This window comes from Sphaeramia orbicularis, chromosome 12, assembly GCF_902148855.1.
Source record: "Sphaeramia orbicularis chromosome 12, fSphaOr1.1, whole genome shotgun sequence".
NCBI classification, from domain to species: Eukaryota; Metazoa; Chordata; class Actinopteri; order Kurtiformes; family Apogonidae; genus Sphaeramia; species Sphaeramia orbicularis.
In genome coordinates, this window is record NC_043968.1 from 35851638 (window position 1) to 35873324 (window position 21687).

The following is a 21687-nucleotide window of genomic DNA, read 5'->3' on the forward strand; positions in this document are numbered from 1 at the left end:
GAAGCAAAATAGAGAAAGAAAACACTATGAAAAACACTGAAAAGTGAAGCCTGAGTATGTGCTGTCTTTACACACTGAATGTAATCTGACAGACAACTAATTAACATTTTTCTTGATAGTATGACTTAGTCTATAAAGGTTTATCTGATATAGTGACCTGTAGCTGCAGATCACTGGTCTGTACCTCACTGGTTTATCAGACTTACTTCATCATTGTCACCACAGCGGAAATATACAGTATACTGTGGAGTGTGAATGCCAATAGATGGCGAATATGAAAGGTAGAGAATATTATGTACTTGCTGTTTATTCGGTTGTTTTTCAGTCCATCTAGTCAGTGAAAACCTAGCACAGACCAATGGGCCGGAGCTGAAAACAACTTTAAGTTCACAGTTTAGATAAAAACCACCACACTTCCATTCTATACAATATGTGACCTTTAATGTTGACTTTAATATCAAAGGTTTCACTTTTTGTTTCTGTGTAGTACTATGATTATTTTCTTTTCTGCCCTGTTATTTCAATTGTACTGGGTTAAGCACCAGATTAGCATCAAATGGCTTTGAATGATTCATTTAACAAGCAGTAGCATATTTAAAGCGAAGCAAATCAATTACTTTGGAAAAAACAATGACAGAAAGACAATACTGTGCAAAAGTCTTAAGCAGCCTTTAGCTTTGTTGTTTTTGCTGGGCTGTAAATATGTAAGTATTTCCCAAAAATGTGTGGGAAATATGTGCACAGTATTGGAAAAAAAAAAAAACAACAACAACTAAAAGGCCTCTCCAGATAATGTCAGTATTTAGTGTGACTGCCAGCTGGATTCTGTAAACCTTCAGCTCTTTTATGTCAGTTTTGTTATATTACACATCTTTAGAATGTTGCAGAGACTTTCATGGTCTTTAAGCCTTTTCTTTGTCCAGATGATCCCACTTAGCTTCTACAATACTCGTTTTGTTTTTAATACTTTTTACATATTTGCTGTATATTCTAGTTGTACATATACTACTACAAGACTGAGACATACTTATGTGTGCTCATGCGTTGTGTGGATGTTTATATACAGTGCACATATTTCCTGCATATTTCTTGGTAGAAATAAAGACATGTTCCTATTATAAAAAAACGAACAAAGCTAAAGGCTGCCTCAGAGGTTGGATGATCTACTTTGCCAACCCAAAGACTACAGCAGTGGCAGGTTCCCTAAATTTACTGATCCCTTTGCTTAATCTGAATTTGAGGTGGTTTCATTAAACACGTCCAGTGATTCTAAATAACTAGGAGATGCATTTGGGCTGAGGATGTTTTCACAAATTTATTTATACACCAATATCTTTAATTTATAATGAATATTGTTGAATTACTTCTGATATTTTTGACATTTTTATGATTATTTAATTAATTTTATTGTCATGTAAATTCTGTAAGTCTGTGTAGGTTCTCTATTGCCCAGGTCAGCGTTCTTCTTGGTAGTTCTTCTCGATTCAACTGGACTGGTTTAGCTCTTTCGAAAACGTTTCATCTCTCATCAGACTTCTTCAGTTCTGAATAACTGAGAAGAACTACCAAGTATAAATCCTGTAAGGCTTGTAAGGTTTATGTATGTATATATACAGTACAATGCAAAAGACCTGGTCATCATTAGTTTTGTTGGTTGCAAATTTCTAATGACCACACATATGAATTTCTCAGTCTCTATATTAAGACAAAAAAAAAAATGCTTCCACAAACTTTTGTTCAGACAATATGAGATTTATTGCATTTATTTTCTGATGTTTTGTACCAAATTTCATTTAACAAATGTCAGATGTTTGTGCCTCTTGTCATGGCATCAGGAGGTCACACTAAATACTGAATTTAACCTTTAGAACCCATTTAGTTCAGTTTTTATGTCTTTTAAGGCTGTGCACATATTTCTCGAATAAGAGATAAATACGAATGTTTATTTCAACTCTGCAAAAACAACAAAGCTATAAGTGGCTTAAGACCAGCTTTAAACCTTTAAAGTTCACTGCTCCCTGTCACTCTATCAACCTCAGTGAGTTTTTCCTGCTTAAAGGCCCCTTGCACATATTGTAACTTATTTTGGCATGGATCCAGCTGATGTCATCATGTCTACGTGTGTGCTGATGTCAGCATATCAAGTGCCTTTATATATGTGCCAAGTTTGAAGTAAATTTAAACTAAATGATGTTCTTATAGACATCAGAAACTTCAGCCATTATAAGTAAATGGGAGAGAAAAATATTTTAAAAATTCATTAAAAAAAATGTAACTTTGACCAACTTTTCCCAAAATGTAACCACATCTATTCTGGGTCACTGGCAATCTAAAAACTCAATTTGGTATGAATTCAACCAAGAGTTTTCCTGCTACAGACATGTGAAATTTCATCCATTATAAGTAAATGGGGGAATTTTTTTTTTTTTTTTTAATTCATAAAAAATTTGAACTTTGACCTACTGTTCCTACACTGTAATCAGATCTATTTTGGGTCACTGGCAGTCTATAAACCGAATTTGGCATGAATTGAACCAATACCTTTGCAGCTAGAGTGTTAACACACAACCAAACCAAACCAAAAACAATACCCCTTGCCTCCTCTTCAGGGGAAGCGGTAATAAATATGGACAGCAACAAATCTAAAATAAAAACTAACATGACTTTTCTCAGATCTAATAGTTGCAGCTAGCTTTTACAGTAACTTATTTCAGTCTTTCACAAAGCTGCTGGGTCCTGGATCGCAGACAGCAACTAAGCCATCTGAAGACCTATAGAAATCCCTCAAAGATTAAATATGTGCATTTTATTTCAGTTTAAGGTTATAGAGACATTATTTCTTGTTGAAAGAAACTGTATCTCAGTATGATATCACATTCCTCAACCTTGTCAGTCTGATGTCTACATATATATAATCTTTAAAACTCAGAACGAAACCACATTGAAGAGGTCACCTAGACTACAAAAACTGTGAATACTGAGCATTTTTCACTACTGGGTGACATTTATTGCTTAAAATGATTAATGTGTTACATGTTTAATCTAAGGAAAAAAAAAAAAGACTAGGGAAGATGGCCATTATTTGCTGCATATGCACTAATAAAAAACAGAGTGTTTGCTTCTGATTGAGCTCCAAATTACATGCCGCCCACGTTCTTCAGGGGCAGAGAATCATGTTTTGATTGGGTGCTACATTATGAGAGAAGCCATGACTCTGGTGCCCTTGGTAAAGCGTGTGGGCGTGAGTGTGTGTTTATGAGACAGAGAAATAGAAATGTGTGTGTGAGCAGCTGGTAAGAAGTGTGAAATGAACAGTCAGACGCCCACCTGCGTCACGTCTCACGGGCAGGCAACCAAAAAAAACACAGTAGTTAACCCACCATCATAGACCAGAGAAACAAAGAAGCTACAGGTGGAGTGTGTGAGTGTTTCAGTAAAGGCTGTACAAAAAAAAAAAAAAAAAAAAAAGAGTACAGAGGATATAAAAGAGAGAGACATGAAAGTCAGTCCAGGCCAAACCAAAACATCCCCTGTTAAAGCATGCAGTAAATATTAAGATCATGACTAAAAAGACCTAGTTTGTTTTTTATAGAGAAGTCAACTGTACTTGTGGAGATTTCTGCTCTTCATCTCCTTTCAAACATGTTATTTTTGCCTTTATTGGAGAAAAGACAGAAAAGAAGAGACGTAACAGGGGCTAGAAAATGAGAATGACATAAACTGGACTAGGTTTGAGTTAGTCTGGTCTGTGCAAGGTGTACTCAAATGCACCGTGAAGTCTGACAGTGGTCTATCATTTTGCTGTACAAACTGATTTCAGAGTTTACCAGTGAATGCACCATGAAGTACAGTGAAAACTGAGGACAGACAGAACATACCTATAAATGAAAGCAAAACACTAGAAACTCTTGGCATAGTTTCATACTAAATGACTGTATTGTTAATAACATTTACCCACTAGTGTGCCATATAGCTCTGTTTATTTGCCAAATGGAAAATCAACCTGTATTTGGTGCTTTGTGGGTATTCTCATTTTTGTCTTTTGTGTGAACAGCTGATAGATTTATTCATCGTGTAGCAACATCCAAAGCTCTTCACTGTTATGGATTTACATTTTATTGCAATCCCAGGATCATTCTCCCAACAGTCAATACATGTAGGCTTCTCAGTGGGTCCTGATCACCTGTATACAGTATCTGAAAACCTCAAAAGTTGAAATATTTTATTGTTCTTATGTCTTGGTCAAAATACCAAAGATATATATCCTTCTAAAATGGGGACGTTAGATAACCTTAGATGTCAGATTAAAGGAGTGATATTTTGCTTTTTTAAATGGAATTATGCATTTTACAACATTTCCCTGTGGTCTCCATAAACTGTAAAAACTATGTTTGGGTCTGAATTCTTCATTAATTCAACTCCACAGGTCCATCTTCAACCCTGTTTCTGAGTAATGACACCAGAAAGGTCGTTTTGAGCACTGGCCCTTGAAATGCACATGGGCCACTTCATGCCCCACCCCCTCTAGGTTGTTGGCTGTGCTGCTCTGTCCTGTTTAACCAACAACTGAACATTTTAGGTAATCGGCTCAAAGTTTGGACATATTTTCAGTATGGACTACAACTGCTGCTGCTGACAAATAAATATGTCGTACTTGGAGAAATGTTCATCAGAAGTCTTGTTCTTATATGTGCAAATGTTGTGACGTAACTAGTTATAGACATAACAAATTAAGCAGGAATTAAAACGAGTTGTAAAAATCCACTTGATTTTTGCTAAAATGAATATAAAGGTAGCTTTGCAGCATCTGGAGGGTTCAAATTCAAACTATTAGGGTCCAAATACACAAATAAATGTATAAAAGACTAATAAAAATGGGTTTAGCAAAATATGACCCCTTTAAAATTAAACCTCTAACATTACAGACTTTCTACCATGAACGACCCAGCATGTCTAAACTGACAGAGGCCTGGCTGTGGTTTCACAGGTCGATCTGATGACCAGATGTTGAGGTGAAACCATTCTAAATCCATCTCCTTCCTCTCTCCTAACTCTGCATCTGAACCGCTCCCTCAGCAGAAACACACCAGTTTAATAAATAACTCAAGACCTCAGTGTTTTATCCCACCTCACACCATCTCCATGTGTATCCACACATTTATCATCTCTCCTTCTGTTTAAAATCAATTTCAGGGTAAAATAAAGTGCCACTCTCACTGCTCACCACTCACTTTGTCAGGCTTTCTATGATTATGTGCCACCAGATCTCTGATGGAGTGTGCAATCAGTGCTTTAACTGCTATTCTTCAAGATTTGTAGTTTTTTAAATAACACAGACAAATTCATAACAATAAATTAACATATCAGATAGGTATAGAAGATCTGAGAATTTAAGGTTCATACAAGTAATATGCTCAGTTGAGGGAGTTACACTGTCTGCCAGATCTAGAACTCAATAACTTTGGTCTATATTTACAGGTTCCACTGACATTAACCATGAAAGATACAGAAATAGGTATTATCAGCTCTAATTTGCAATGTATTTATTGTCATCCAGAAAATGAACAATTAGTTTAATGATTAAGGTGTCCTGGTGGAGCATATATGTTATAGGATGAGGCCCCCCACCTTTCCTGTCACTCTCTCTGTAACTAATAAATGCCCCAAAAGAAATTATGATATTCCTAATATCTGCTATTAGAGACCTTATCCACATCTGTGCCAGAGGTGAAAAAATGTTGAACAATATACAGAGCCCGGCAAAAAGAAATTCACTGCTTGGATTCAATTTACAGCAGTAAAAAATTTCAGATCCTTCCACTGGATAATTACTGCAGTGATAGTAGTTCAGTTCTGATGCAGCGCGTAACTTCTAAACAACCATAGTTTGATAGAGAGCATAAAGATTGGACTGTGTTTCAATGGAAAACGGTCATGTGGTCAGATAAGTCCAGACTGAACCTGTTCCAGAGTAAGAAGAGAGGTGGGTGAAGTGATTACCCATCCTGCCTAGTGGCTACAGTACAAGTCTGTGGGGGCAGTGTTATGATCTGGGGTCGCTTCAGTTGGTCAAATTCAGGTTCAGCAACATTATGCATCCAAGAAAAATGTTATGACATTACAAAATCTTACTGAATCGACACCACGGTAAATGCATGCTCTAATCAAAGCTAAAGGATGAATCAAATATTAGAGTGGGACTTTTTCTGGCCAGACTGTGTATGTATCATTTGGGAAAAAACTCTTTTCTTGCACATTTTGCCAAGACAGGATATGATTTTTTACCGTCCACAAATGACTGCAGGTTGGTGTGAAATGATGAACAGCATGTAGTCGAAGGAGTGTGGCGGAGTGATAACTGACTCCATTAAACTCCCCCCATCCCTAACAATGACAATGACACTGATGTGGCTCTGATTGTGCCTCATTGAGCTTCTCCAAACACACACACCAACCAACAACGACACACACACACCTCCATCATCTCCCTCATCCATGGTCTCTTTGCTTCTAATGAGGCGGCCTGATTATGCAGCCTGCTGGACTAAATTAAAAAGACTAATTTGCAAACGGAGCGTGGTGGGCTGCTCTGACTGATACCGCCCGGCTGTGAAATAGAGGCGTCAAATGTCCCTTTACATAAAGCACACACAGAGCAAAGAAACTATGAGGAGTTAATGTCCAGTGTAACAGAACGGGGAAGGAGGGGGGATCACACCCCAACTTTAAGGATTTATGGTCAAAATTACGCTAAAAACACTCATAACTTTCCTTTTTTTCCCCAACAGAATTTACTGAAAGACTGAAGTATCATAATAGTGACATTCTCAAAGGATTAAGAGAGAATGTTTCATCATCTCAGTTTACTTTAAGCTGCATGTTAAATCATTTGTTATCGATCACATAAACACCCACAAACCGAAAATATACTTTTCTTTGTCTTTTTACAATATATGTAAAATTCTTGAGCTCCATAGTGATTGATAGACAGATAGATGTTACAAATGCTGCTCAAATTTGAAGACTCTTTTCTCTTTAAACTTCAGCTCTGTGTGAGAGATACCAGTGTTTAGCTCCACTTCTAACATCATTTTGATTCTGGCCACTTAACTAGCTAACATCCCATCTTCTGTTACATGTACAACATTTAATCTACGTGTTAATTTTTTACTTCTTATCACCGAGTGTGTGCTGAGAATGAAGCATCTGTAACGTGGCTCTTACTCGATAATCACAGCTTGGGTAAATTTATGAAAATGTTTAAAATACAGAGTGGAGACTGCATGCTGTTATTATTGTGTTTCACGGGCAATAAGGCAGAGATTTATAGAGGGACTTCACCACAATGTTATGAAGTTTGGCAGAGTCTCAGCATGACTGAGTGACTGGAAATTGGTTTTTCGTGACCACAAGAAAACAAAGTATTGTTGTGAGTTGAAACTCGATCCCGCAAAGTGTTGTTGTAGTTGGCTGGAGGCTGTTTTTACCGTACCTTATCATATTTGGCGACGATCTCAGCCCGCTCCTGGTCCAGTTTCACCGCCGCATCCTGCTCGGTATCAGACGCTAAAGAGACAAAGAAAAGAAGAAAGAAGGTAAGTATCAATGAGGTACAATGCAATACAAACTTTAACAGCTTGCTGCTCTCAGAAAGCTGCAAGTAAACACTATTCAGACTCACTGTGAGGGGTGTTTCTACAAAAAACAAGGCTTGATACAAAGTCAAGAAAAAAGTAATTTCAGGTTTATTTCTGTAATTTCCAAGAGCTTGAGCATCTGCGACTCCTGTCTCTTGTTTGCAAACAACAGTTCCTTTGTAGAGCAGTGAATATTGTGGTGTGCAAAGTATGTAACATGACACGGTAGCTTCATTCATTGTGTACCTCTCTGCTCTCAGCTCCCTCCGTGGTCTGTTAGGTTACAGGTGTGCAGCAGCCTTAATTCTCATGTCACAGTTCCCAAAAGCAGAGTACCCACTTATCATTATAACAGTACCACTGAAACTTAGTCAGTTTTTTTTAAATAAATGTTGATCTACCTATATGTGAATTCTCAATAAGGAGTGTCACTTTCAGTAGAATAAAAACAAAACTAAAACAAGCTTTTTCACAGATACGGCCACCCTTCAAAGAAAACCTCATTAACCAATAATTTTTAAAAAAAGGTCATAATTCCTTGTCTAAACAGTTGTCAGGTGTTTGTATAGATATTAATACAGGCTCCACTCCCCTGTTTGGCTTCCTCTCATGTCCATAGTGGCCATCAAAACACACCTGTCAAATCTGCTTATAACGTGACAGAAAGGAGTAGAAGAACTTTCGTGACAAAATATGACCAAAATCTTACCTGAAGTTAAAACAAAGTTTCAGTTGTTTTATGAGTCAAATGTGAAGGTGTCTTTCAGGTGTGTTCCAGCATGTTGAGTACAAAATTCAATTAAACAAATACAGTGAATTTGGTGCAAAAACTCAGCAGCTTTGAATCATATTTAGCGGATGTGTGATGTGTAACTTGGGGAAAAGTTTAAAATGTGTTATTGCATTGCATTATTGAATTTTGGCTGTATTGCTTATACTGACCAGAACAAGTAAAAGTAATTATTTAATTCACATTTAGGGGCCTGACTGTTGTTGTGACTTGAAAATTTGTAAATCTACCCTTTAATACTAGTAAAGACTTTTATCAAAAAGTTGTAAGAATGAAGGTCTGCATGATTAAAACTTTTCTAGAGCCTCAGCTAAATGGACTCATGTAGTTCTTCTGAGTTGATGAAACCCTTTGTTGCTTCTTGCTGAATATACATCGGATTATTCTGTCATCACAGATATGCTTTGTGTTACCCTAACTCTCCCTCGCTGTGCCAGGGCCAAGAGCTGACGTGGAGCACACACACTTCTGAAAACACACTCTTCACTGCAGCTCAGCCAGCGTGTCAGCCTGACCTCAGTCTGAGTGAATAATGTGCGTATGTGTCTGTATGATGCTCAGTGGTGGAGGAGCTCCTTTAAGCTGACAGCTGTTGTGAAACAGAGATGTCACAGTGGCACTGAATAGATTTTCTGTGTTTGTTAAATCCTACGTGTCACGTTGTGTGAATGTAAACATGTAAGTGTGTGTTGCTAGACACACTGGTTACACTTATCATTTCTCTGTGTACCTTCAGTATTGTGCATCAGTATTTATCACAATGACTTCCACTTTTTGTTTTGATTATTGGAGGAAACCTGTCTCTCACACACAAACACACTTCCTGATTCATCCAGGCAGGTTCAAAACATAGGATGTGTACTTATGAAGCTGAAACCCCCACATCCACTATTAAGAGAGGTCGTGTTGTGTTTATGTTGAAAACAGTGTGTTGTACATAGTAATGGAGGCGTGTAATGAATCATAGCTAAAGGCAATGAGAGGAAGCAGGCTGTGGGCTGTGGACTGAATGACAAATTCACAAGACGGAGGAAGGACAAAGAATTCTCAATGTACCTTGGCTGAGTGATGTACAACACTGATGTGGGTAAAAACTTCAGCTTTAAGCCAAAACCATCTAAGATGTCAGAAAAAACGTGTATTTATCAAAATACATGCATCACCTACAGTATCTGAAGGAAGGTGCTTTTAATAACACCGTGCAGTTAGGCTATAGATTGAGAACATAATGCAAATCTAAACTAAACATAAATAACCTGCCTCTTAGATGTTCTTCACTGTTCTAGCTAACAAGTTCAACTGTAATGCTTTAACAGTGCATTATAACAAAACACTATACCCAACTGAGAAACTTTTGATAGTATGCAGTCTCCTCTCCTTCTTTCTGAGGTCAGCATCTGTGACTTGTGTTAATTTTACACAAACTCAAGCAGGTTGAAGTGGACTCACTGAGGACTTTTAGTGCTGACAGACTTTAATGAATCACTATAAATGGACTTAAATCCACTTGCTTGACTAGTAACGAATGGGTAAGGACCTGAGCTCCAAAATGAAGCCAGTGCAGAAGTATCTTAAAGTAGTAATTCAGCTGACCGCCACTGGGATTGACTCCAAACAACCCTAGCTCCCATAGACTCAGTATTTCTATAGAGATGTCTGGTCTAAGTCCATTATTGTTTTTCCAGGATTCATTCTGGTCTCATCCCTTTATCTGGAACGTCTAATAAGTGATGTGGTGGTTCATCTTTAACTTTTTCCTCCATTAATCAGATCTCAGGTTAAATTGAAGCTTCGATGTTTGCTGTGTTGATTTTTAATTGACATGTCACTCACCTCTGGTTGTGGTTAATATGTTCCACTAACAGGACTGTAAAATGACTGTCTCACAATGTTTGATGAAGTTTACTTTTTACCTCGTTGGTAAGCTAGCACATAACATTATCTTATCCATGGCTGTGCCTTCCTGCAGCTCCTCCCTTTTTGTCCAAATATGGTCACTTCTGCAATGGCCAAATCACAAACTACCAGCTTCAAACCAGCAGTTCTGAAACAAATGGTTGACGTTACGGTTCCTCCTTTCCTTTACAGTCTATACACGCAACATTAATGCTACAAACAGCACAGGGTGCATCACTGTCTGTCAAATACCAGTCATACAGGTACTCATTTAAAATGAACTTGTGTCTATGAGAGGAAAGGTGCCATAGGACTGAGTAAGGAAAGGAAATTAGCAAAACAAGCCTCATGCTGAAAAAATTCACCCCATGTTGGTATATTAAGCGTCAATATATGAAAAATATTCACGTATCCCCACATCGAGTAATGCATAAAACTTAATACCCCAAATTATTTCTGCTGTAACATGTTTGATGCAAACACCTCAGCCATATTTGGTGATTTCACTTGGCAACTGCAAAACACATATAACTGTAATTTAAAGGGTATGTTCACAACTTGATCTGAAACATTAATCAGGGAGCCAAATAACATAAAAAAACAGGTTTTGCTTTCTGTATTGAATCCTCAGGTTCATTCAAGTGATTAAATGATCACCTCCTAATGTGCTAGTAATTACTATGATGGAGGATAAAATCTGCAGGACTTTTACTTGTGAAAAGCGTGCTTTTACAGAAGATAAAACAAGACCTCAACTGCCTGACAAAATGTGGACTTTAATATGAACAGTATACCTTTCATTAATCTCAGTATGGTGACTGTGCCTTCATACTAACTTTTTTAGACATTTTTTCTGATACAGAATGAAACCAAAAGTAACCAGTCCAATAATCATCTCTGTTTACTGCAGGCAGCCAGCAAAACTTTGTTAGTGGACTTCAGAAACCCCCATAGCTCAAATCCTAGCTGTTATGTAAATATTCATTCTTTCTTTTTGCCAGTTTTCCAGCCCTTCACAGGAAGCATTTGACTTCACTCATTCACCAACTTCCTCTGTGGGTCTCCTGGGTTCGATGGGAGGGATGGCTTGACTGGAATTCCTAAATGTCCTGCACAAACACACTCTTTATTGAGCTGGCTGGCATTTTTATGACAGGATGGTGTGTGTCAGTGAAAGGCATGTCGCCATGGGGTGCTGAGAGCACACAAAGCGGGAGAAGAAGCTGGGGTCTGTACGCAACAAGGCAAACTGTCTGAGGCAAATAAACAAATACTGTACGCCCTTTTCTGCTGGGAATCTCACCCCAGGAGGCCCACTGGTTCACAGGCTGGGAGGGAGAGGAACCGAAGGGGAAATGGGATTCAGCCTTTTCACTGCACTGACGCTTAGCCTTGATACTGAACCCCTTACAGGCATATTAGTATTCCACTGTGGCCTGACTTAAACTCAATACAATTAGACCCCTTTTTTATGCCTCCAGGGTCACATTGACATCTGTGACCAAATTTGGGTTTGTGGTCGCAGAGATCTCAACGTACTTGTATAAGGGGTTTATGGATTTTTGAACAACTCAAGAAAACCTACACTGACTTCAATTTTACAGGGTGGCAGAAAATTATGTGTCTCCAAGGAGGACATGTCTACACAGAGCGAGGGGTTAATAGTGGCAAAAATCTTTATTACCACATGCTTTTCAAGAGATATTTTATTATGTATTAAGTTCAAGTGAAATTAATGCTAATCTGCCATCGTCTTTGCAGGGTGATTTATCACAGTTTAAGAAGCACAGGCCTTTCAGTAAAAATCCAAAATTAAAAACGACTAACAAAAAAGTGAAATCTGCTTATGAAGACTGTTTTGTGTGTTTATTGGCTCTGGTCTGAATCTGTGGATTAGTTGTGGTTTTCCAATTGGCTCATTTTCTATTCACACAAACAGAGAGATGAAAACAAGCTAAAATGCACCATTAAAGATCAGGTCCAAAGACTGATGTCACATGTTGGAGACTGCAGTTGTTGTATGTCCTCTGTAATATCTTATGAACATTAAAATGTGTGTTATAATGGCTAAACTCAAAAACAGAACAAAGAAAGTGAAAGCCTTGAGTTTTTATTTTAGTTGACAATTAATATGCAGAAAAAAAAAAAAAAATCACTGTTCTGCTATTAGGTGCTGAGCAGGAAAGCTTCTGTAGAACATTGTAAGCTTTGATTGAGATTCTAAGGTCATCTCAAGGGCAAACTTGCCTTTAGTAAATGAAGTAAAAACATGAAACAAGCTGAATAAATACGATTTCACCAACAGCGCTCAACATTTACAGGATCTGTGGTTGGATTCCTCTCTGTCATCCACGTTATTCTTCAATTCAAGACCAGAAACCCCCCCTATCAAGCTGACCTTTCACCCCCTCCTCTCTGAGCTGTCAGCCTGTCCCCAGCGGTGAGGCGAGTGCCAGCCCTGTCCCGCTGAGATTAAAATGTCCCTGTCCGTCACCTGCATTAATAGCTCTGTGTTGCTCTTTCCGCTACACCGCCCTTCACCTCTGTCCATTATGCTGCATTCATATCGCGTGGGAATTTACTGTCAATAGTTAAAAAGTAATCAGCAAGAATTCAGGAACTTAGGTGCCACTTCCCCACTAGGATTTACCACTTAAAATGTGGTGTGAGTACTGTTCTCGAGCAGGAAGTTCGGTACATGGTGTTATTTTTAATCTGTCACTTTTACAGTTACTTGTTACATCTATGTTTTCACTCAGTAAATGTGATAACAGCAAAGTGAATACCTGCCTGGATATTCAAATATGTGTTAAAAAAAATGACTCAGAGACAGAGAGTAAGAAAAAAGATAGAATCATGATTTCATCTAAAAATATATAAACAATAAACATCTATCATTTTACTAAGATAATGACTCCGATTAACTGTTTTATGCCAAATGTTTGATAGGACTACAGACCATCAGTGTCGAAACCTATAAACCCTTAGACTGCATTGACATTCTGAGTTATCTGAGGATAAAGTTGCTCTTCTGTTCTTCATCTACTGCAAAAATACACAAGCATTATAGTCATGTGCATCCTCAGCTGCAAATTTCAGCTCTATTAAAGATGTCTTTCTTGTAGATGCACATGCAGATGTCACTTTAGTCACTTTTCTTTATGAAATAAGCTTAATGCCCTGGTGAAAAGTCTTTCTGACTAAACTCCAAATGATAAATTCACTTCTTCCTGTTGCCAAAAGTCAGAATCAACTGGATGTGCACAGCATTTCTGTAAAGGTTTCTTGATTGTTACACCTAAATATGTTAATTTTCAGCACTTTTTATGACCTTTATGAATGCAATTAAAGGCTCATTTGCATCCACATTAACTAATAAGTAATATTTTCCCTTTACAGTGTACCATGACGTCCTATGGTAGTAAAATGCCTTAGTACATAAAGATCCTTATTGGAGCGTTTTACTGCACAAGGAGCTGAGAACTTCAACTGTGTCATTTTCAACAGGCACCAACCAAGCACTTAATGGATTGGACCCAAGCCTAATGTCATTGAATTTACACTAATTCATATTAAAAGGAAGGCATGAATAGATTCTTGATTTTAGCTATAATTTAATAGAAAAAGGATCTGCAAGCACCCTTTCCATAGAACATGACTGAATGTTAATTGTACGACGTAGTTCATTACGCTTTATCTATTATGGTTTTCCTCAAAAGCTTTGTAATGCTAAAGAAAATATTGGCAGCAGTACCTCATCAATATTGCAAATGCCACCTACTTAGCAATGAAACCACTTAACAAGTAAACGGATTTGGAGCTTGGGGAAAGAAAAACTGAACAGAATGAGGTTAAAGAAATCTGCTCCTGAGACTTAGGAATGTGTCGTGACAAAATATCCCCTCTTTAACAACATCTAGGGTAAAGTTCTGCATGGATCACTTCCAAAGGCACTGAAATATTTGGATGTCAATACACCCTTTGCGATGAACTGGTGACATGTCGAGGGTGTACCCCACCTTTGCCTATAAGTAGCTGGGAGAGGCTCCAGCAACCCCCGTGACCCTAGTGAGGATAAAGCGGATTCAGATAATGAATGAATGAATGAATACACGAAAAATTGTTACACCCACCACTTCACTGCAAGGACAGTTTGTAAAACAGCGAGGTAATGTCCTGGACATTGCAGCTACAAGGCAATCAAATGCTGGCTGAGCTTCATGTACGATTCAGGCAATTATACATAACAAGATCCCTGATGATGGCAACTGCCCCACATAGTATAATCTGAATGACATCTACTTCAGCTGGCAAAATTCACAGTACAGCCACGTGACAGGAAGCACTACGGGGTGTATTTGTGTTTGTTCCTCATTATCACTGCTGTTAAAGACTAGCTGACAATGAACAACAAAACAAGTATAATCACAGCCTTTGGTTCCTCTGTCCGCCCAAAACCCTCTTTAGGCTGCTGTAATGAAACCTCTTTGTTCTTTATGGTAAGGAGTTGTCACAGACTCTTAACCATTTTTGTGCATCTCCCACTCTTGTCACAGATGATATCAGTACAAAAGAGGAATAATAATAATAACTGTAATAACAGTAATAAGAGTGGTTGATTGGAGAAGAACTCATTTCCTGTCTTTTGTTCTTTTGCTCACGCTTCACTCAGTTCAGACCCCACACTTGATCTCCATTCACATCTGCAAGTATTAAAAACGCAAACTGATGTAAAAAGTATAAATAACCTCTCAATGTATGCAGTGTTTTCTCCATAAGCTGCTGCCAATGTCGTTCTAAGGGTGAGGGTAAAAAAGTAATGAAAATAAATCCTCCTAGGCAGAGGGAACTTATAACCGACACATTTTAAATTATTGTGACATCTTTAAGTTAATGTTCAGTCTTTACACTTCTAAGCAGATATTTATGACTACAAACCTGTACTTGTATTCTAAGCTTGGGCTATTTAGTATGCACTTTAACACTCACTTAACATCAAACATACAATTTGTCTGTAAAAACCCACCTCTTGTGCATTAGAAACATCTATCACTTCAGTTTTTAATCATGGAAAAAATGGGTAATGAAGATAAATCACTTTGGGCTACGAGAAATTATAGCTGACCGTTTTAGCTGGGACATTGTATGGACAATATGATTAACCAATTGATCATCTAGATAATCAACAAATTATGCCAAGTAATAAAAATGGAATGACAATTGCTGGTCGCAGCCCTGAAAGATCTCAACATATTGGCAGGGCATTGCTTTTTTTGTGTCAACTTTAAACTCTTTTGTGTCTATTATATTTCCAATCATGCAATGATGAAATGTTGAATGTGTTTTAGGTCTTAAAAAATTTTCATTTCTCTGAATTGTACTAGAAAGGGGCACATAATACTGATGAGTAAGTGCTATTTTGCTGAGTTTCGGTGGTCAGACTTTTGATTTCTGCACATATAATTTTGACTGCAAATTTGTGCACTTGTTTGTTTTTGATGGAAGTATGCACAGTGGCTCTCATTTTCATTTAAGCTTAACATTTGGATTATAAGAACAACAACAAAAAAAAACAAAAGAAAGAAAGAAAACAAATCAGTGACTTATTGTGTTCTGGAAAAACTATCTTGACCTTTAGTACTGCATTAACTTCTTTTCAGATGGCCACACATTATCTGCATCAAATGTTATTATGTTGTCTGTATCTTACAATGTTTGCAAACTGTAGTTTTAAGCAATTAAATCAAATCTGTGAGATTTAGCTCCTTTAAATAACAACTGACCAAGATGTTGACATAGTGATGCAACCATACACCAAATGATGTCACCCACTAACAACAAACAACTGATGAGGCAACTGCAGACAGTTTGCCCTACACCATTATTACTGCACCACCAAAACATTCATCTGTCTCTGCCTGTCTGTATTTCAAACCTCAGTTCGACCACATGAACATGAAAGCCAATAATTAATGACTCCAGTCTTCCTGATCCCAGCTGTGGTTTACACACAAATGATTAAACTTCACATTGACTATTTTTACATGCACAAACCTGATTCTGACTTGCATAGCCATGGCTACTGAAAAATAATCTTCCTCTAATATTTCCTTTACATGCAGCAGTACATGCATCAACATATGACTTAATAATACTCATGGAGCTGCTTGTACCATTTTGTTTCTTTCTGTCTAAACAGAATTTTTCATTGTTTTCCCATTGGTGGTAGATTTGGTCAACTGTGCAATCACAATTTAATTCAAGTCCTAAAACCACAATAACATGAACCTTAACTTAATTATAAAACACTACACTTGGAATGAAGCCAAATTGAGAATATCCAAAAGGAATAAATATGAACCATAACAAATTCAGAATATTGTCATATTCAGAGTAATAGTGGATTAGAGAGTACATAGTCATTTTTTAACTCTGACTCAAGTCATTTCATCCAGTATCCAAAGTGTATTAGAAATTAATCTTGTGAAAATTAAAGCATTAGATAGGACTAAAACTTAAAGCGCTAGACTATAAGCAGTAATCTTTACTTTATTACACCTAAGTTGAGCTTCTCAGTACATTTAGGAGATTCAGTTATGATAATGTTATCCAGCAAACACTGAGTGTAAGAAGGCCTGTTTATGTGGTGTTTTACAACCACTGATCCTCTGAGCACGCCAACTAATGCCATGCATATAAACCAAGGGATGATAAAAGTGCAGACATTTTGCAGTTCTCTATGCAAATTACTATAAGCTTTCTAACATTATCACATTATATTTGGTAGCATAGGGTCTCCAGTGGCCTCAGAGGTTGTCTGCTGAACTGGGTGTAATAGTGACGCCATCTCTTTACAATTACATTTTATCTGAATGTTCTGCATAAAACAGTTTAAAAACAGAGCATAGATTTTAGAATATTATTAATGTTATCAGTGTCATTAACATGATGTGTGTTTTTATAGCTAATATTGTCCTGGTGGTGACCTGTAATGCATAGATTTGGATTTGTCCTATACAGATAACAAATATCTGTACCAAATTAAATAAAGGTGTTGATATACTAACGTTTCAATATCAAAAACATATTAATCACACTATCCATTTTGAAGTTCATATGGATATTTAGGCCTCTATAGATAATTACAGTCTTGCAATGTGATATCATGAAATTGCGTAAATATACACGCCACTTTTCATTGGCGTGTTATCTGTACACATTATAAGCATTCCGTGTGTATGTTCACACCGCGTCAAATATCACGCACTGAGGGTTAGGGTTGGGTTATGGTTATGTGAACCCGAGATCTTGGTGTAAATTGACACGTGATCAAATGGCACTGAATAACACATGAAAGGTCGAAAATATGTACATATAGCACACCAAATGCCATAAGAACTGGCGTGACATACAATGCGATTTCATGAGATCCGTCTCAATCTTGAAACAAATGAGCCATAATCATATATGTTGTGCTATTATTTAATGTTATATTTTCAATTATAATATTATTTAAAAAATGGACAAATATAAATGCAAAAGCCCTCCATCTACATTATACTGCATCAAAACAATATAGCAGTATAAGCCATCACACAAAGAAATCTGGTTAAGTGGGAAAAAAGATCACTGAATGGCTGCTTATTGACAAAACATACTCCTGCTTCATGTGCTGATAAATAATCATCATATCAGACATCGGTTAGAGAAAGATGTTTGATTTGAAGATCAAAAATTCACTCTTAATGGCAAACTAAAGCAGCAGGAACTTCTTTACTGTCAAGTTTTCATCCATTACCTCTTTTGAAGAAATCCACTGGATCCTCCAAAAGTGTCAGAGCCTTAGTCCGCATCGGTCCCAGTTCAGCTATGTCCAACACGGCAAAGAGCGACAACCCGGACTAGCTCATCCCATCACTGCCACTACCCTCTGCTGCACACCGACACAAAGCGAGGAAATAGAAGCAAGAGGCAAAGAGAAGTGACATGAGAGCAGCTGAGATCGCCGCTGTCACAATGCCGCTGTTTGTTGCCACAGCTACAGACAGGCAGACAGAAAATCTGACTTCAGGAGCAAGTCAGTCCCACTCACAACATTCCCCACCCAAACACAACAACAACACAACAACAGGCTCTATTCAACACATCAGAGAGAGGGAGAGAAAAGGGACAGAGAGATTCACTGTTTCCAGCCCAATGACCAGAGTTTCAGAGAAACTTTTCAAAATGTCACCAAAATAAAACTTCTCTGGGTTCAACTCTTTCTTTTTAAAGTAAAAGTGACAAAATATGTAACTTGTGAAATGCTGTTCACAAACAAAGAGTGAAGCAGCAGGAGAGGGGTCGACAGACAGAGGCGATGACAGCCTGGTGATAAACAGTTTCCATTAAAACTTCATTATGAAGTGGATGTGATGTACCATGAAGGGTCTTGTGATGTGGCGTTTCAGAGATGAGAGGGTGGAGTGACGGGGCTGAAATCATCAAAAGGCATAGGGAGAAAAAAGAAGAAATCTGTTTACTGCACCACCACAGGAAATATCTGAGATGGGACTGAAGTGCTGTTATCACTTCTCAAACTCCAGGGTCATGGGCAAAAAGAGGGTGGATCAAACTTTACATGTGTGGGAAAGTCACATCAATTACATCTGTATTTGAAGGCTTTTTGACTGTTGTTAAAGATGGAACTGCAACTGAACCTGTAGATATTTTGTACTTCACTGCCACTTTCCCAAGTCACCCACTCTTTTCCCATTCTTTTGTAGTTGCTGTATGACTCAGTTCTCCTACTGTCACCTTTACTACTGTATCTAAGATGGTGTTTGGTGGATGTTTGGTAGGTGGGTGGGTGGGCACCATCAGGGAAAACAACACCTCTGACCTAAGTGTTTCTGTGAATAAATTAACTGCAATAGAAAAAACACAAAACACAAGGCAAAATAATAAAAATGGGCAACGAGTCAAATGGAGGTAAACTGCAAAGAAACTCCAGCGTTCTAGGGTGTTGTGTAAAATTGTTGATATTTTTGTTTGTAAATGTATTGAATGATTCATTGAATGCCAGGGTTTTTTCCTACATAGAGAATTTTGTGCCACTTTGATGTGGAAAACACTTTTCTGACATGATTTTTGTCATTTGTAACAGCAATTTCAACCTTAGGTCAGTATGGTGGCAGTGTATCACAGATATATTCCTTTAAAGCCAAAGAAAGGGGCTGACAAACTTTCTTTTAGGGAGGGAAAAATCATCTTTTACAACATTTAAAAATTACATACATCATCTGGACTATGTGGAAGAAGATAAAAAGGTAATACGTAAATTGGTGACCACAGTAACTCCAGTCATACATTATATCACATGATTTGCGTGATACATGATAGCTACCATAATATTTGATATTATTCATATTTGATGGCAAGGTTAAACAAGGAGAGGCTGGTACTACCTCTTTCTCCTTTTACTTTGAGAAAAATCCTGATGGCACTATCTTGATGGTGATATACATTAACACAACATACTGTCATTGAGACAGAAGATTTTATTTAGGTAACACTAGAGAAAGCAGTTTAAGAGACCTGATTCTGCCAAGGAGTTCCAAAAATTGTGTTTGAAATGCGTGGCCCAAGGGTTTGTGGCTTATCAAAAGCAAATATTATTCAATATGACCATCTGTGTCTATGAAATAGCAGCTTGGAAGATGATTAAATATTGCTAAGAGATTAGATTTAAGAAGAGAAGTAGTGCTAAATGCACATACAGTATAAGTCATCCCAAAAAAGACAATATGATCAGTTCACTTCCTGAAGCTGCTGTTTGAATTTTGTTTGCTGTTTTGGCTTGATTTATGTTATTTTAAAAGACCATAAGCTGTATGGGAGGTACTAATGATGTGTTTATCATCATCATCAGAAAGATGCATCGATGTGTGCACCTTGGACAGACATTCACTCATTGACTGAGTTCAACTTCCTCACTAGTTCAGGTTAAAGCCTGCAGTTCTGTCTGTGTTTCACTGGCATTTACACACTTTTAAAGCCATCAGACTGGCATTAATACCAGAATGACTTCTGCACTAAGGGAAGTCTGAATATTTTTCCAACTTGACAAATTCAACTAAACCCGACCAACATAAGGGACTTCAGCTGATTTACAGGCTATATTCCAAGTTATTAAGTCAACTTAATTAGCTGTCACACTCTCACACTGAGCATGTACAAATGACAAATGGTAATAAAGACGCCTTTGTCGTTGGAAGCTGTCACATAGCTTAAGGCCGTTTTCACACTGGGTATCCAGGTCTGTGCTGTACCTGGATACGATCACACCTTTCCCACAGATGTTGTGTTCACAAGCACATACCACGGCCTGTGCCCGAGAATGAGTGGGTGTTACAGGGCTGAAACAGTAGGTGGTGGTGGGGAAGGAATTCTGTAGCTATCCAACAAATGTGGAAGTGACAAACTTTTATGTCATCAACCGAGCAACTGTTCTTTTCATTTGTCTACAGTGGTGGCAAGACAGGCAATACTTTTCTGTTAGCCTGTTTGAGGCAAAGAGAAGAAGGGTGACCTTTGTTGTCCCTGATATATCACTGAGCAGTTTGATCGATAAGGTGAATCCGTCCTTCAACCATGGTCGAGTAGGGTATTTTTACACGTCTATGATCTAGGTCACTTCCGTTGATAGAGTGGTGATTAGGTCACTTCCGGTCTCATGTACAGATCGCTTTCACACTGCAGTGTTTTGTACTGGAATCCACACAGTCCGTACCCAGGACTACCTTCTCAGCTGGACTCGAGTATGGTACTCGCGCATGGAACGTATGCATTTACATTGATAAAATTAAGTGGACTTTGGGGTCCAATGGACTCTGATACAGTCTCAATACCCAGCGTGAAAGCGCCCTTAATTTCAGAGACACAGCAGCTCTAACATCAAAGCTGTGTAGTGTCCAGATCACTCGCATAAAAAAGAAGACAATTAAAGCCCATCATGATTTTTTTTTTTTTTTTGTAGTGGTAAAAGATTAACATTCAAGGCTATGAAGTTGGTTCAACAAAACAAGGTCGTATAAAGGTATCTCTCAAAATTTGCCATGAGTAACAGCGCTGAGTAACCAACATAACTGTAGGCAGCTCTGAAATGCATCACTCTTCTAAAACACTGAATTCAGCCTGCAGAACAAGTTTGATCAAAAGCAGCTGATCATCTTCACAGGCTCTGTTATCACCACTTCCCATTGAAACTGGTGCCAGCATCCTGACTGTCACCAGTTTGTCATTAACAAGACAGAACAAGTCGAGGCAGGTGGTGCTAAAGAACAACCGAGCACATTATGAGTTCTCACTGCACAGCCAGATATC

At 37.9% G+C, this 21687-nt stretch overlaps 1 protein-coding gene across 3 annotated transcripts in view; it reads right to left on the bottom strand.

Moving 5' to 3' along the window:
* Positions 1-21687, bottom strand: part of usp6nl (USP6 N-terminal like) — a 94050-nt gene that overhangs the window by 29506 nt on the left and 42857 nt on the right. For 2 of the 3 annotated variants that reach the window (XM_030149012.1, XM_030149010.1), the window contains one exon: positions 7493-7566. In XM_030149012.1, coding sequence (XP_030004872.1) covers positions 7493-7566 — 74 coding nt within the window. Of the gene's footprint in view, positions 1-7492; positions 7567-18121; positions 18271-21687 lie in introns of those variants that run through there. The other variant, XM_030149011.1, reaches the window with a different exon arrangement.